General features: G+C 41.8%; 1 protein-coding gene across 2 annotated transcripts in view; it reads left to right on the forward strand.

The window, feature by feature from the left end:
* Nucleotides 1-17,826, forward strand: part of POLA1 (DNA polymerase alpha 1, catalytic subunit) — a 305,357-nt gene that overhangs the window by 16,556 nt on the left and 270,975 nt on the right. For both annotated transcript variants that reach the window (XM_040468858.1, XM_040468857.1), the window contains exons 6-15: nt 427-489; nt 1,359-1,451; nt 1,878-1,965; nt 2,256-2,457; nt 2,545-2,723; nt 8,231-8,343; nt 9,215-9,331; nt 10,595-10,669; nt 11,561-11,699; nt 12,504-12,658. In XM_040468858.1, coding sequence (XP_040324792.1) covers nt 427-489; nt 1,359-1,451; nt 1,878-1,965; nt 2,256-2,457; nt 2,545-2,723; nt 8,231-8,343; nt 9,215-9,331; nt 10,595-10,669; nt 11,561-11,699; nt 12,504-12,658 — 1,224 coding nt within the window. The remainder of the gene's footprint in view (nt 1-426; nt 490-1,358; nt 1,452-1,877; nt 1,966-2,255; nt 2,458-2,544; nt 2,724-8,230; nt 8,344-9,214; nt 9,332-10,594; nt 10,670-11,560; nt 11,700-12,503; nt 12,659-17,826) is intronic.

The raw sequence follows: 17,826 nt of genomic DNA on the forward strand, positions 1-17,826 counted from the left end.
TTTTGTCTTTTTCTTTGAGAAGTAAATTTAGTATTTGATTGTATGGACAATAGGTGCTCAGTGTTCTTGAGCTCAGATATTTCCATTGTATTTTCCCACTTTCACGAAGTTGGATGTGTATTTCTAGATGAATTTAGGCACCTCATTGTTTAGAACTTGGAGATAGAAAAGTGAACAGACAGGGTGTTTATTTTATTGATTAGCCGGAGGCTCTGGGAATGAGGGTGAAAACAGGATGGGGGCTCTAGGTTTAGGAGTTGCATGTACACAGGTGGTGGTTAAGATCTGAACGGTAGGTGAGTCCTCAGGGTGGGGACTGAAGAGGCAAGGACTGACTGGTTGGGTTCTTCCTTTCACAGACACATGGTGTGGGTGAGAACGTGAAGTGCAGGGCTTTCTCATTCTGTCTCCAATTATACTTTTCAGAAAGCTGTTGACTTGTCTAAGGATGATCTGCTAGGTGACATTCTCCAAGATCTGAACACTGAGGTAAGTCATTCTCGGGGAGTTGTCAAATATGCGGGGGACATAGGCTGAAGAAACAATTCAGTAATTTTACAAAACAGACTGCTACTAGAATTTAAAACAAAATATTCAACGACAACACAACCCCCCCCCCCCAAAACACACACATGCGCGCGCGCGCGCACACACACACACACACACACAAACAACTCTCCAAATTGGTTTCTTACCACTTTAGGTGAGTAGTTTCCAGCTGTTACAAGCTATGCAGTTATGTCGATGGGGCTGCGTGGGCATGTGTTTGAGGTAGTAAGAACATACACGAGTCAGTTCTGGGAATGCACGCTGCTTGTGTTTAGTTGCTGCAGTGTATGTTCCCGAAATAGATTGAAACCTGTCAGTCTGCACAGTCAGGCATGAGATCCTCATCTTGAATTCAGAGAGGGAGTGAAGGAAGAGGCAGTGAGCTGTTCCTGAGACAACTCAGACAGGCTCGGCTGCTCTGGGAGTTTACACTGGGGCTGTTACACGTGGAGACTAAATTCATTTAGAGGTGTGTTTCTTTCTGAGTAACGCTTCGTTAAAACAACACCAACTTGTGTAGTTCTAGCTTGACAGTTTTTACATGCAATATCCTGGAGGGTAGGGGAAAAGTATGTTAAGTTGTAAAAAGAAAAAATTGGGTGAGAGGTGGATTTAATATCTGTTCTGGTTTTCTAGTGAGTCTGGTATTGTTGCTATAGTAACTGTAGTACATGAACATAGATCTGGGGGAGCAGGGAAGGAAGAATGCTTTGCTTATTAGGCTTCATTGGGGGGAAGAAATGTACTTTTTCTGTCTTCTGGTAAGCCAAGCATGGCAGTGAATGTCTGTCTTACTCCTCCTTTTAAAGACACCTCAAATAACTCTACCACCTGTAATGATACCAAAGAAGAAAAGATCCATTGGAGATTCACTGAATCCTTTCTCTGTGCACACCCCCAAGGTAAAGTGAGTGGAAAAACCTTCAATCTTGATTTGTATTATTGCTTAAAACTTACTTTGTTGCTTTTCTATGTGAGGGAAATGCTTTTGAATTTCTTCTTGATTTTTGTTTTAAATTAGGACTCCCTTTTGATTGTATAGTTTCATGTATTTCAAAAATAGCATGTGCCTGCTTCTTTCATAGTAAATTTTTAGTAACTAGTATGTGTTTATTATAGGTATTACAGCTGTGCTAAATGCAATAATTTTCTTCCTGGAAACAAGTATTTTTTTGTAAACCTAGGTAACAGTAAAATAATGGAAGCTGTTACATTAATGATACATAAAATTGTCGTATAAATGGGAACTGTCATTTTCTCCGGTCAGGGTAGGACAGTATAAAATACTATGCAGGTTTAACTGACCGAACATGTAAAAATATTTACAGGCAGTTCCTTCAAGAAAAACTGCTTCCCCTGTCTCAAGGAAGGAGCCTCCATTAACTTCTGTTCCCCTTAAACGTGCTGAATTTGCTGGTAAGTCTAATGTCAGAGCTGCAAGGGTGTTGAGCAGTTGCAAAATGCTGTCGGGAATGGAGGTCCCCTGAAGGAGGAAGTGGAGGCAATTTTGAAGGTATTGTGATAGCAGGTTTAAGGGTGAAAGATTTGAATCCATAGCAGCAAAAGTTAGAAAACATCCAATTTGGAGATTGAACAGGAATGCAGGCACAGTGTGGGAGGAAGGGTAGGCTGCTGTTGCCGTGTGGGGGAGGCCTTTGTGTTATATGGCAGCTCTACATGATGGGAATGTGTGATGACGCCTACAGGAGAGTCTGTGCCAGCTTTGTGTATAGACAACAAGAAGGACTCCGGGACAATGAATTTTGAAGACGGTGACTTTGATGAACCTATGGAAGCTGAGGAAGTAGATGTGGAGCCCATGGCTGTCAAGACTTGGGACCAAGAGAGTGAGCCAGCAGAGGGGGTGAAACATGAGGCAGATCCTGGGAAAGGCCCCTTGTCCTACTTGTAAGAGCATTTTATGACTTTTTTGGCAGGTAGCACTACAAATGACTCAGTTGGATTTTGAAAGTTTTTGATATGTGATTTCTGCAGAGGAAGTTTCCTCCCAGATGTTTCTTGTTGGGACATTGATCAGGAAGATGATAGCAGTTTCTCAGCCCAGGAAGTCCAAGTGGATTCCGGTCACCTCCCGCTGGTAAAAGGGGCAGATGAGGATCAAGTGTTTCAGTTTTATTGGCTGGATGCTTATGAAGATCAGTACACCCAACCAGGTAATCATACGTATGGTAACCGCCTTTAGTACAGAATGGTGCCTTTCCCTTAAGTGCTTTAGTTACTATAATTGGCAAAGGCTCTGCCCTCACATACATGTGTAGTAAAAGAGCACCATTCATTCATTGTGAAGTGTGTGAGCCACCCCGGTGGAGATGAGCTGTGGTATGAATAATCCTTAAAAATGTGTTTTCCGAAAACCAGTTATATGTGATTTTGGAATCTGTGCTTGTTGTTCACCTTTGATGTATCTGAAGTTGTAGTTATGCGCTTTCTTTTAAATGGAATCAGTCATTAATTTGTTTATTTAGCAAATTGAATACCTGCTGTATGCCAGGCAGTGAGATGCCGTGAACTAGCCAGACAAATTCCCAATCCCAGTGAAGCTTACATTCAACTGTGGTGGGAGTGGGTGGGGAAAAATGGGTGGTAAATAAGGTAAGTTGGTAAATGGTGTGAAGGCAGTTAGTTGGGGGATGGCCCGGGAAGGCCTGTTTTCGGAGACCACCATTGGGTGAGATCTGAGGCACATGCTGAGCTGAGGAAAGAGCATTTCATTGTGGTGAACTGGTGAGCACAGAGGCCTGGAGAGAGAAAGGAGACCGGTCTGATTGTAGCACAGCAATCCAGTGACAAGATTGGTAGAAAATGAAGTTGGAGACAAAGGCAAAGGCCAGGTGATGAAGGACCGTGAAAGCCACACTGAGGAATTTAGATCTCACTCTAAGAATGGAGAGGGCTGCAGTGGAGGATTTTAAGTGCTGGTGGCGTGGCGGTGGTAGTCATATAGTTGGGTTTACTGTTTAACAGGAGCCTTCCAGTTTGTGTGGAGAATAAATAGGTCTGTGCGGAGAATAGTGTGTGTGTGGGGAGGGGAAGACTGGAGCCTGGAGATCATTCAGTACAGGGCAGGCATGCTGGTTACTTGGCCTAGTGATGGCTGTGGAGGAGGAGAGGAATGAATGTATTTCACATGTATTTTGACATGAATTTGTCGCTGGATTGACATGGGGACTGACAGAAAGGAGGAATCGAGGATGGTTCCCAGGTCCTCCTCCGAATGAACTGAGAATGTGAATTCTGCCTCAGACAAAGCCAGGAGGCTCTCTAGTGTTTTTTTGTCCTCCTTGAGCCCTTCTTCACCCCAGGGTTGGGCATGCCAAGGTAGGTCAGATTAATATAAAATACCACATATATCCTTAAGCAGAGTTGCCTTCACTCGGATCCATTTCTGGGTGTGAGGGTAGATGCAACTGTGTATTTTTCAAAGTGGTTTCCCAGAGGCTGCATCCAGTGAAAATAGAGTATCCATGAAGCAAGTGAATGAGTAAGAGGAGTAAGCATTAACCATCAGTCTTGTAGGCCAGATTTATCTTAAAGATAACCAGGCATTGACATCCACTGGAAGGTTGTTAACAGTCTCTCCGAAGGGAGCAGAAGCATTAATAGGCCTCAGCATAGCAAATGCATAGGGACAGGTGCAGAGCCATTTGAGTAGTGAACTGCAGTGTGTTAGTTTCGTAGGTAAAGAATAAGCCCTGTTAAAAAATCTCAACCATCTTAGAAATGGTATCTACTTTAGCTGTGACAAGACAGTTCGGTTAGACCCTCTCACCTGTTTGGCTACTACCTCTTTGCTGCTCACCAGTGGAGGGTAGACTGGCAGGTGGGGTTGCAAGCTGCTGAGCAGGTATTTCCCATCCAGTGCCGAAACCCAGGCCTGCCCTATCATACGGCTTCAGGGGACACCATTTTCACGTGTGCTTCACGTGTCTCCCGCTCCCTGGAGTTCAACACTGGGGGGCTTGCTGGAGTTGCGCGATGTGGTGGGCCTGCCCTTCCCAGTGCTAGTCTCTCTGCTGGGTCCGCTCGGTGCTGGATTTGATACCCTGTCTTGGTTAATGGTCCCATCAAAACCAGAGACTCGGGAGCAAGCCTTGACTGCCCCTTTTCCTCACTTTCCTCACCATATCTTGTTAGTTTTTTCCTTCTCAAGGTGACACGCTGTCTTCTCTTTCTCCTTGCGTCTTCCACCTCTGATGCCCGCTTGCCTCCTGAAACCATTGTGATAGCTTCCTGAGGGATCCCTCAGCTGTCATCCCCACATTGCTGCCAGAGCGATTGCTCAGCAGGGGAGCTCTGACCACGACATTCCGTTGTTAAAAAACAAAAAAAAACCAACAACAAACCCAAAACACACCTCAGTGGCTACTGTCTGCAACATAAAGTCCAAGTTCCTCAGGAAGGCTTCTGACACCTGCCGTGTATGACTTCTGTGTTCTAGAGATAGTTCCCTGTATACACCTGCTCCTGTTGATACCATGTCCCTTTACTCATGGTGTTTGACTGGAATGCCTTCACTGTCTCAGCCCAGGTGTGTCATCTCCCGGAAGTTTTCCTAATCCTCTAGACCAGCTTCCAGCCTAATGCCAAGCATGTAGTAGGTATTGAATAAATGTCCATTGAAATACACTGCATGGCTGTGGACAGGCCTGTAGATGGACATGGAAGGTTTCAGGGAGCCAGAGATGCATTCACTGCTGTTGTTGAGATTGCCTCTTGTAGCTTGCTAGCAGCGTGGGGGAAGAACGGGTAATGCAGAGAGACACGGTGCCGGCCAAAGTTAATCCACGTATAAACCAGCAGGTTGCCCACTGTCAACTGCCAAGGATTAGAACCTGAAGCAACAACAGTCTTGTTTTCTGTGTGAAAATGAGTTTATTATTTCCACCTTTTGTTTACTTGTTGATACTCTGAGAAACCGACAGCACTGTTTTGCAGGACGAGGTTTAGAGCTGCACCATCCACTATGGTAGCCACTGTCCACATGTAGCTCTTTAAATTTAGATTTAAAGTAATGAGAATGAAATAAAAAAATTCAGCTTCTCAGCCAGTAGCCACATTTCAAATGCTTTAATAGCCACCTGTGGCTAGTAGCTACCAGATCCATGGATGGCATAGATAGAACAGTTCTGTCATCACAGAAATTTCTATTGGCTAGTGCTTGTCTATAGTCATAGTTGTTGGAGGTTAAGATCGAGGCATTGAAGCACGGCTTTATTTGGAAAGCCACAAATTTATGATACGTATCGTTACTGAATCTCTGGTGCTAACCATAGTCAAAGATAGGCCTTTTCAACCACTATCGGGAAATATTCTGCATTTGAAACAGATACTAGTCTCTTATTGGCTTATCTCCCAAATGCTGTGGTAAAAGGAAATTTCAAGTGCTGGAGAAGGCCTCAGGCAGTCTGGTCTAGTTATAGAGAAGGAAGTTAAGGCTTCAAAAAATAAAGTGGCCAGAGCTCTGGGCTTCTCACCCACAGTCCACTCTGCTGTTCTGTGGCACTTCTTAAGCTGCGTTCTCTGTGATTGATGCCAACGGGTTAAAAAGGACGGCTTAAAAAAAAAACGTCCTTTAATCTCAGGGGGTTGAACAGTTTCATCATGATAGCAGGTAATGATCACTGAGCCTTGGTGAAATCAATGCTGCTAATAAAAACGAAGTACTCCCAAAGACCCTGTTATTGTGTCTCACGTTTTTACAGATTCTAAGTAAGTCAGTTATTGCTGAATGCTCCATAATTATGAAAAGAGTCTTACTCTTTGCATATGGGAAGATATCCTGTCTTCATTATGACTTTTTCAAGGTTGAATAATCCTGACTGCACCTGGTTTCAGCTAGTAACTTTGGGGGGAATGTAATCTTTGTTTACCATGATCTTTTTGTGGCAAATGAGGCATAAACAGTGTCAAATGTGTTGCATGAAGTGTGATATTAGTTTGACTGTAAAATGAGCTATTTGAATCTGTGAATCCAATATTAGGGTCTTTATTTTTCTTTGCATGGAATTTTGTTTCTTCGTCTCTCACTGTTGTGAGGATGACTTTTAATTTTCTGAGCTCCTGTGATTTTTTTCTTTTTTAATCATTCCCCACAGTCCTCCCTTCCCTCTCCCCTTCTCCCCCCCACCCCAGCTGAAAATCACACAACTCTTTTAAGAATTTTAATCATGTGCAGAAATGAAATTTTTTAGATGGTCTTATTTCCACTAGAATGAGTGACAAAAGGAAGCACTGATGAGCTATCTTGTGAAACTGGAGTAATTGGCCTTGTGAACAGTAGCCTTTGCATGTGCCAGAATTTTCTTAGTGCTCAGACAAGTGGCTGTGTTGAGTGGCTATGCTGATAACTGCTGTCTAATTATGCACAGAGCTCGGGATTTTGCACAGTGGCCATCTTTTAGGTTGACAAACCTCTGGAGTCCTTTCTTGATATCCAGTTTTCATGAACAGTGACTTGATGTCTATGTAGAAAGGCTTGTTTTTACTTTGTGGTATACATTACATGGGAATCTCAAAAGGAGCATGTCTGCTGATTTGGTTGCTAGATCATTTTTTAAATAGGAATAGAAGAAAAACGAACATGATAAGCACCACCTATCCAGATATTTAAGTAGTGAGTGAGGTAGAAAGGGTAAAATAGGAGATAGTAGTTGAACTCTCTTATGACATCCTTATCATTATATAGAATAAGATATATGAGATCTATTATGTTTTTCCCCAAATGCGATTTTACATATAGAAAAATAGTGATGCACCATACATAGCTACTCTTATACATGAATGTTAATTTTTATTCCTAAGTACAAGTGCTAAAAAGCAAGTTAGTATTCTCACACTTCACAAGAAGTTTCTTTTTATTTTTTAATTTTTTAAATGTTTATTTTTGAGAGAGAGAGGGAGAGCACACATGCGCACAAGTGGGGGAGGAGGGGCAGAGACAGAGGGGGCAGAGGATCCCCAAGTGGGCTCTGCATTGACAGCAGTGAGCCTGATGTGGGGCTTGAACTCAGGAACCACAAGATCATGGCCTGAGCCAAGGTCGGATGCTCAGCCGACTTAGCCACCCAGGTGCCCCCCGACAGGAAGTTTCAATAGGAGATTTGTTGGAGAATAGTTTGCTTTTTTTTGTTGTTTGTTTTTGTTTTTGTTTTTGTTTCTCTGAATCTGGGTAGTCCCAGTTCTAGGGAAGTTTGTTTTTTCCTTACACTGACCTAGGGTATCTCTTTAATTTCTGAGGTTATGTATACATCGACCTGGGATGTCTCCCCACTTCCCCAGAGGTTTCTGCACTAACCTGGAGTGTCTCAGTAGTTCCCCAAGTGTGGATACTCAGACTTGGGATGTCTCCCCAGTAACTGAAGTTTATCTCTCTTTACCTGGGATATCCTGAATTCTGGGGAAAACGTTTACATCAGGTTGGAGAATCATTCTGCCCCCTGACATCTCAGCGGTCACGTTTTACTAGTGTGATGTTGGGTGGCATAAGTACTGAGTAAAGGAATTGGGCTTGGGGGGTGGGCAGCTGTTGCAAATTTACTATAAAAAATGGTGTGTCATGAAGGCATGAATGTGTGGACACGTTCAGTGAGCCTTCACGCTGCGCCTTTAATGTGAGTAATTGAAACACTTCTTTTCTCATGGTTTTCTCCTATTCTCTTAGGTGTGGTATTTCTGTTTGGCAAAGTTTGGATTGAATCTGCCAAAACCCACGTGAGCTGTTGTGTCATGGTGAAAAACATCGAGCGAACGCTCTACTTCCTTCCCCGCGAAACGGTAATCGCTAGTGGTTAGCCTCTAATTCCAAGTACGTTGTATGTTCTGCCACCAGCCATATTCTTCAACATTTTCTTGAATTTGAATAGAAAGATAACACACAGCAAAGTAATTGTTTCCAATACTTGCAGCATGTTTTGTGTTCTTTTCCTGAAATGGAAAGAATCTGTTCCGATCTTGTTTTTATTAGTTACTGGCAAGTCGTTATCCACAGCCTTGATACTTCCTTTTTGCTGACTGCCTGATGACCACTGATTGTCAGCAGCTCCATTAGAGGTTGGGAGAAATAGAGAAATGTAGTAAAACTGTTTTCGTTAAGAGTGTTAAAGTCTGCATTTTAGTATATAATGCTTTCTTCTCTCTTACCCCTCATTTCCATACTAATCGGGGTTGGGAGTGTGTGGCTCTAAAATGTCCCAGGGCATTTGGCCCAGTTTTCATGCTTTTGCTGTGCATGTAGCAGTACCGTGCCCACTATAGCCATTCAGCCAGGTCAGCTCCATTTGCTCCTCCTTTTGAAATTGGGACTTAATACCCACACTCCCCTCCCAACCCCAGCCCATCCCCTGAGATCTCAGCTGAACTGTGAAGCTTCTTGGTCAGGATTTACAACACTATTCTTCCATTTTGTAGAATCAGTCATTTTTATCCGAGGTGCTTTTATGATGCCACTGGGAGGAATCGGGCATTGGGTTTCGTACCTTTTTGGGGTCTCTTTGTATCTTTGAATTCATCTCTCTGTAAGAGTGTTCTTTTCAATGTTTAAATGGCTGAAGATGAGAATTGAATGAGACTTGGGTTTCTGGTTGTTGAAAAGATCTCATATACAGATACTTTTTTTCCTTTCCCTTCTCTCCCCATGGGAGAGCAGAAAATTGATCTGAATACAGGAAAAGAAACAGAAACTCTAGTTACAATGAAGGATGTTTATGATGAATTCGATGAGAAAATAGCAGCAAAATATAAAATTATGAAGTTCAAGTCCAAGGTTTGTATTTGGCGATAATTTTTTCCAGCTCTGTTTATTAGTTGTTTGTTCATTTCCTGACTTAACAGAATAGTTACTGTATGTCTTCTTTGTACAAAATGTGTTTTTTGTGACTGCAATTCATTGAATGGAGATTTCATAGATACCAACGTAAAGCTAGTATGTTAAGATTTGTAAAAGGAATTCTTTTTACTTAGAAAATAATTTTCTTGAATTTGAATAGAAAGATAACACATAGCAAAGTATCTGTTTCCAGTACTTGCAGCATGTTTTGTGTTCTTTTCCTGAAATGGGAAGAATCTGTTCCGATCTTGTTTTTATTAGTTACTGGCAAGTCGTTTTGGTCAGAAGGTTAAGGTGTTATAGTCAAACAGTGGGGACTATAGTGCTATTTCTGATAGGATAAAAATCTTTTATTTGTGTGTTACATATTGATTGGCCTTGATTTTAGTGATATCACTGACACCTTTAGCCATCATCGTAGGGGACTGTAACCCAGCATACTTTTTTAACAGTGGTTTCAGCAAAGGGAGGATTGAGTTGCTGACGCTAAGGTTAATGGTCTTAACTATTTGAGCTTTGAATTACGGCTGGTGGATCATTCCTCTAAAATTCTAAAAATATTGTGGTATAATGGTGAAGAGCATAGGTGCTGGGACCAGACTGCTTGTGCTTTAAGTCCTAGCCCTACCACTTTGTTGTGTGTGACCTTGGACAAAAGCTGAGTGAGTTCTCTGGGCCTGTTTGTTCACCTGAGAAATGGGGCCCTATTTCAAGAGTTGTGGCAAGAGTTAAGTCACTTAATTCATGTTAGGTGATTAGAACAGTCCTTGGTGCTTGATAAGCACTCAGTAAATAGGAGCTATAATTTTAATGCTAATTAGTAATTTTTCTAGCAAGATGGAATTGGTTAATATCAAAGAGTAGCAAATGATTTAATACATTAACATTATAAAAATTTTAAATCTTTTATTGCCCTTCTTGAATGCAAATATTTCTAAGTTCTCTAGTGTCTAAGAGATAACTTTTTAGCATTTTGTCACTGGGTGTTTTAGTCCTAGTTGAAAGGGGGAAAGGGTGCCCTTTTGGCTTCATTTACCTTTGTGTTCCATAATGATACTAGGTTCCTCACTGTTGAATACAGGGGCACGTGTTGTACATGGAATGCTTGTCATTTTCATTTGTGAAGTTTTTGTGTTAATGATTTTTTATTTTTATTATTTTTATATGTTTTTTCATATCCCTTCCCCCGCCCGTCTCCAGCAAGTGGAAAAGAACTATGCTTTTGAGATACCTGATGTTCCAGAAAAATCCGAGTACTTGGAAGTTAGATACGCGGTAAGTCAAAATTACTGGGTTTTGGTTGAGAATGACATTTCTCTATTTTTGAGACTTCAGCTGGCTTTCAATTAGGAGTATTGCCAGGGCTCCTCAAGTCCATAGTTCAGTGAGGTGGACTTACAGTCATGAATAATGAAAATGGTTCAAATTAATTTAAGTACATAGAACACTGGTTATGCTGCCTGTCTCAGGCTTTCAAGTATGCATCTTTAAATAAATAAGTTGAGACTGCACAACTGCTTGTCAAGTGGAGTGAAGGCCACATGATGGAGTTGCACATCATTAGTCTGTTGGAGTGTCCCTTCTGAACCGCGGAAAGGTGAGAGAGGATTGTCCGTAGCATCGCTGTAGTGCTGCTCTTGCTCCCGTGATAGGCAAGGTCATTGCTCTGGGATGTTAATTAACTGGGCCTTAACCTCTTTTTACCTTTGTTCTAGAGTTTTGATCTCACAATGTCGGAAAAGGGAAACTTTTAAGAAATGTTTCTGACAGTGGTGATGAAAAGTTCCCTAGGAGCATTTTGAATGAGTTCCACTCTCTTGCTTTCATTCTTCTAATGGAGTGGTACTTACTCAGCTGTTCTTTATCAGTAAGGCATGTATGGCTCTGGACAGAAATCCTCTTTTCCGGGAGCTTCTTGGCCTATTTTTCTTCTAATGGGTGCCATCAAGATGCATTATTTTGTCATTGTGAATTGTTTTTCTGTCCTACTGTGAATTGTTTGGGATTTCATTTGTTGCAAATTACATTTCATATATATCAAAGGGATTTCTTCTGGTGGTTCGTAGAGAGGCTTTTGTTTATTTCAAATACAGACTTCGGAAAATGTGAAGTAATGGTTTTAAACAAAAAAGGGTTGTTGTTTTTTTTCTTCTTTGCCTTTTTCAGGCTGAAATGCCACAGCTTCCTCAGGATTTGAAAGGAGAAACTTTTTCTCATGTATTTGGGACCAACACATCCAGCCTGGAAATATTCTTGATGAACAGAAAGATCAAAGGACCTTGTTGGCTTGAAGTAAAAAATCCACGTAAGGAAAAATTTACCTTCAGAAAGTTAAATTGCCAGTAGGGTGATTTTTAGAAGTTAAGGACCTGGTCTATTTATTTCAGTGTGTCCACGTCCTTTTTTGTGTTTCTTTCCTCAGAGTTTTCCTCGAGTGAGTGTAGGGAATATGCTTGGAGCCACTTCATCGCTGCAGTGCCTGGCAGTTCGGTGGGAGGGAGGCCTTAGTGAGTCTGGGTGGCCTTTGCCCGCACCCCTCCCTGCATCCCTCTCTGTGCCGCTCCTGGCGTGTACCTCCCACCCTGCTGATGGGCCCCCTGTTGTGCGGAGCGAGCTGCTCACCCCTGAAGGAGAGGCAGCATCCCTGTCCGACGGGGACAGTGCTCACTTGGTTTATTACCCGATGTTTTCCAGTGTTTGCATCTGTGATACTCTGTTTTGTCTTCACAAATCTCTTAAAAATGTTTGGTGATTCCTTCAGGGTAGTGTTTTTTGTTTTTTGTTTTTTTTTTAAACCTATTTTAGGTCCTGGATTCTTCAGAAAATCAGATGAAAGCTGTGGACCTTTTACCAAGAAGATGAGCATATGTGTACACACACCCTCACCTACCCACCCCCACATACGCGCGCGTGCACACACATACACACACACACACGGCTTTGCATACAATCCAGTAATTGAGCTTATTTTTAGTTAGATGATGTAATAAGACATTCTTATTAGAATATGGGATTGAAGACTATCTCAGTTAATCACAGATGTCTTAATTATAGTAGTTTTCCTTTTTCAGCAAATGGCTGTTGATCTCTTGTATCTGTTCTCTTTCAGAGCTCTTGAATCCGCCAGTGAGTTGGTGTAAAGTTGAGGCAGTGGCCTTGAAACCAGACCTGGTGAATGTGATTAAAGATGTTGGTCCTCCTCCAGTTGTGGTCATGTCTTTCAGCATGAAGACAATGCAGAATGCAAAGACACATCAGAATGAGGTAAAGAAATAGGGCATATTTTTGTACCCATGTCTTAGATGCAATACTTGCTTGAACTTGTACAGCTATTCTATAAGGGAAAATTGTTCTTTCTGGAGGAGAAAGTACTAATGCAGTACCAAACTCCATTTTGGAGAATGTATTGAATGTGTTGGGTGCTGGAGGTGTTCTTTAAAGATTTAAATTACTGGGCTTATTTTTATTTTTTGTTTATTGAATATTTTATTTTGGAGAACTTTAAGTGGACTTGGAATAATATAATGAACTCTCATATACCAGTTACTCATATTCAGTGGTTAGCAAGATTTTGTCACACTTGTTTCCTCCCACCTTTAATTCTTGTTGAAGTATTTTATTTTTTAATTCATTTTTAAATAAATTTTTAAACATTTTTTTAAGTTTATTTATTTTGAGAGAGTGTGTGTGCAAGTGAGCATGGGGTAGGGGCAGAGAGAGAGAGAGAGAGAGAGAGAGAGAATGCCAAGTAGGCTCTGGGCTGTCAGCACAGAACCTGATACGGGGCTTGAACTCATGAACCGTGAGATCGTGACCTGAGCTGGAGTTGGGTGCTTAACTGACTGAACCACCCAGTTGCCTGTCAATCTCTTTTAAATGGGAGCAGCTCCCTCCCATCCTCTTTATTCAGTGACATTGACTTTAAATAAGTCATTTTTCGTTGTCTCATACAATGTCGTATTTTCTATGTATGTTTGCTTCTTGGTGTCATTGGACAGTTTCTTTTATACCAGGGGTTGATCAAGTATGGCCTGCGAACACATCCAGCACACCACCTATTTTTGTGTAAAAAAAAAAAAAAAAAAAAAGTCATTGGAAGACATCATATCTATTCATTTATGTATTATCTACAGTTGCTGTTTGACTACAGTGGCAGAGTTAGTAGTCACGATAGAGGCCATGTGTCCTGAGAGTGTAAAATATTTGGTATCTGGCCCGTTACGGAACAAGTGTGCTGGCCCCTGCTAGCTAGTGCTAAAGCATGGATTCAATTCAGTTTTGACTTTTTGGGTCAGTATACTTTATAGGTGGTATGATGTATTTCATATTGCATTATATATCAGCAGACGTATTAGGTCTGGCTAAAACCGCTATTAGTGGGGTTATGATTGATTAGTGGGTTCCAGTTTTCATCTAAAGGCGGTTTTTTTGTTTTGTTTTGTTTTGTTTTTTTTTTTATACAGAGAGAGTATAAGTAGGGGGAGAGGGGCAGAGAGACAATCTTTTTTGAAAATTTTTTAAATGTTTATTTGGGGGAGAGTGCACCAGTATGAATGGGGGAGGGACACAGAGAGAAAGGGGGACAGAATCTGAAGCCTGCTCTGTGCTGACAGCAGAGAGCCCCTTGTGGGGCTCGAACTCATGAACTGCAAGATCATGACCTGAGCCGAAGTTGAATGCTCAACTGACTGAGCCACCCAGGCGTCCCTAGAGAGAGAATCCACTCAGTGTGGAGCCCACTGTGGGACTGGATCCCATGATCCGCGGATCATGACCTGAGCCAAAATCAAGAGTTGGATGCTGAACCAACTGAGCCACCCGGGTGCCCCCTAAAGGAGGGTTTTTTTTTTTTTTAACATTGGTGCTATTAATGTTTTGGTCTGACTAATTGATTGTTGTGACAGCTCTTCTGTGCATTGTGTGACGTTTAGCAGTATCCTTGGCCTATACCTGATGCCTCTACCTGACCCCTTCCCCCTAGTGGTGACCACCAAAAGGCCTCTGCACCTCTCCAAATATCTCCTGGGGGTGGGGAGAAAATTTGTTCCCCTTTGAGAACCACTGATTTAATGCCCCCCCTTTTATTTACCTGAATTAGTTGTTTAATTAGGAGTTGTAAAGCAGTTTTCTAATTTCTGTCATTTCCATGTTTGTTAGTTATATATGTTAAATATTAGAACGTTTATTAGTTGAATTTTTCTATAAAATTAACTTTTCCTCGTTAACCAGCACTATTTGGTTATGCTGCAGTAGTTTGTACAGGAAAGATGAGGGAAATGTGTACTTCTTTCTCTTTCATTGCCAGTTTTCTGAGTAGGAAGTTGGAGGCCTCCATTATATGTATTGTTGACTAGTGATTTGTTTATTTTTGTTGTAAATTATATTTTGCTTCCTCTTTTATGGAATATTATGAACTCATGAGTTTTATATTTACACATGGTGGTTCAGTGTCTTGCAGTCATTGTTATTTTTGATGCTTAAACTTGTCTTTGGTCAGTGGGAGTATCTTATGTCTGCTTCTAAATCCTTTTGACTTTGAGGGGGATTTTTTTTAACAGTAGCCTTTTGGCATTATTTTTGCTCTGAATTCTTTTAGTATGTGGTTTGATCTTTTAATAATAGTTAATATAGTAGATGGCCATAGTTAAGTGTGTGAGAAAGGTTTGATTTGTTCAAAAAAATAGTATCCATTCTCTAGCATCTGGAGTGAGATTTCTCAGTACCATTTCACAATAAGGGAAGTAGGGCTTCATAGAGAAATGGCTAATTCAGGAAAATGCTGGGAGTGTCTAGCTATACTAGAAAGCAAGGATGATATTTAAATCTACTGAAGCTGTGTCAGAAGCGTTCAGGAGTCAACCTGAAGAGTTTCCTACTGGCCACGGATGGGACGTTGTGAATATGGACAAGGATAGGTCCAGCACACTGAAACGTGTGAGTTCATAGTGCTACTGTAAGCACTTGCAACCCAGCACCGGTCACCTCTGAAGGCATCTAGGGAACCAAGTCACTAGTTCGAAAACTGGTCAATAACGGGATTGAATCTAGCATTTATCTTGACTTTTTTGAATTCATATTGTACCTCAGCTAACTAAGTAATTGGTGAAGTGGTTTCTCTTCATAGAAGGTTTCCAGCTAAGAAATGATAAAGGAAAAATGGAATATTTCCATTTTGCAATCCCTAATGAAATAATGAATCTAGGCAATGATCACTAAAAGGGAGATAACCAGACATGATGTGCCTTTGCCATCTGATAGAAGGCATCAGTAGCACCTCTAACATATTCATACCAAAACATTGAATGCAATTTTGACCAAGCCTTTAGATCTAAATGTGAATTCACCAGCAGTACAGAAACAGAGGAATGTGTTAAATGGCATTATTGTGATACAAGCCATAGAGTTGATACTGTAGAGCACTCTACAGGGTGAATGACCCAGCTTCTTCAACAAATGAATTGCTGGGAAATAAAAGGTAGGGAGGGATTGTACCTGTAGTTCTATATATTGACCAATTACAGAGTATGAGCTTACTTGGTAAATAAAATTGAGATTGTTGGGAAAACATGAACATTTGAATCTTGCATGAATATTTAGTGATTTTAAGGAATTGCTATTAATTGTATTAGTTGTAATTTTATTACGTTTTTAAAACCTTTTGGGGCACCTGGGTGGCTCATTCACTTGAGTTTCTAAATCTTGATTTTGGCTCAGATCATGATCTCACGTTTTGTGGGTTCAAACCCCACATTGGGCTCGGAGCTGGCAGCGTGGAGCCAGCTTGGCATTCTCTCTCTCCCCCTTTCTGTCTGCCACTCTCCCATATGTGCTGTGTATACACGCGTCGTCTCTCAAAAATAAACATTAAAAAAAACCTTATCTTTTATTTTTTTTAATGTTCATTCATTTTTGATAGAGTGTGAGCTTGGAGGGGGATAGAGAGAAGGACGCACAGAATCTGAAGCAGGCTCCAGGCCCGACACAGGGCTTGAACCCACAAACCATGAATCACAAGCTGAGCCAAAGTCGGACGCTTAACCGACTGAGCTGCCCAGGTGTCCCCAAACTTCTTATCTTTTAAAGTAGTGGTTCTTGGGGCACCTGGGTGGCTCATTTGGTTGAGCATCTGACTCTTGATTTTGGCTAGGTCATGATCCCAGGGTTGTGGGATTGAGCCCTGCCTTGAGCTCAGCGCTGACCATGGAGCCTGCTTAAGATTCTCTGTCTCTGTCTCTCTCTCTCTCTCTCTCTCTCTCTCAAATAAAAAAAAAATAAAGTAGGGGCTCTCAAAGGGGTGAGATTTTGCCCTTTAGGGGACATTTGGCCATGTCTGGAGATAGTTTTGGTTGTCACAACTCAGAGGTGGAAGGCGGTGCTGTTGGCAGTCAGGATACTGCTGAACATTCCACAGTGAACAGAACAGCCCCAGTAACAAAGAATTACTTGGCCAAAAATGTCCATAGCGCTGAGGGTGAGAAACCATGTTTTAGAGATACATGCTGCAGTATTTCTGGATAAAGTGATAAGTCTGACTTCAAAATAATCTGGGTTGAGGCAGGAAGTGGATAGGGATATTGATGAGTTGATAATTGAAGGTGGATGATGGGTATATGAAAGTTGATGTTGCTTTATTTTTTCTCATAGTAAATTTGAATGAATGAATGAATGGGAGAGATCTTCTGCAGCCCTGAGTAAAGTTGATGGCCTCCTGAGGGTTTAGATTAGATGGTTAATAAAGTTGTTCACTCAGCAAATGTTTCCAAACCATGAGCTGGTGTGATGGAATACTTGTGATTCTTCCAGATAGTGGAAGAGACAGATATTAGCTCGATAGCAGAAATAGATGTAAAATTTACAAAGGATAGATGTGCTCTGGCAAGCATATGATAAAGGAAGCTGCCCTAGCCTGAGAGGCCAGGAAGGTGTCATTGGTCAGAGAAGCTTCTTGGGATGCTCTGAGGATCAAGCCCTGTGGGAGAATGAAGGCAGCAAGACTGGGCAGTGGGAGAAATCTGAGTTGCACTTATGACAAAGGTCTCAGCCAGTCCCAGGGAGCTCTGGGGTGGGGATGACCCTCCAGAGTTGCTCTGAATTGTGGTAAGAGGTTTGGGCCTTCATTAGCATCCCTCCTCTCCGATGCATTAGGTAGTGGATGCAGGCTGCTTCCAAGAGACTCCTCTCTGAGTTGTCAGCCTCCAGCCCTCTCAGCAGTTGGGAGAATGAGGGCCCTTGTCCTAAAGAGGACTTCTGGGTGACACACCACAGCATCCACTCCAGAAGTCTTTTCTAAAGGAGTAGGGATGGTGGGTGAGTACTGGTGGGTGAGTAGGAGTTTACTAGGCACAGAGAATGGGTTTTTTCCCCCCCAGGGGCAGCATGCTTTCTCCAGCACGGTGCCATGGGAAGCCATTATTGGTGCCAGCACAGCAGCA

This window comes from Herpailurus yagouaroundi, unplaced genomic scaffold, assembly GCF_014898765.1.
Source record: "Herpailurus yagouaroundi ecotype Mexico unplaced genomic scaffold, PumYag 67793, whole genome shotgun sequence".
NCBI classification, from domain to species: Eukaryota; Metazoa; Chordata; class Mammalia; order Carnivora; family Felidae; genus Herpailurus; species Herpailurus yagouaroundi.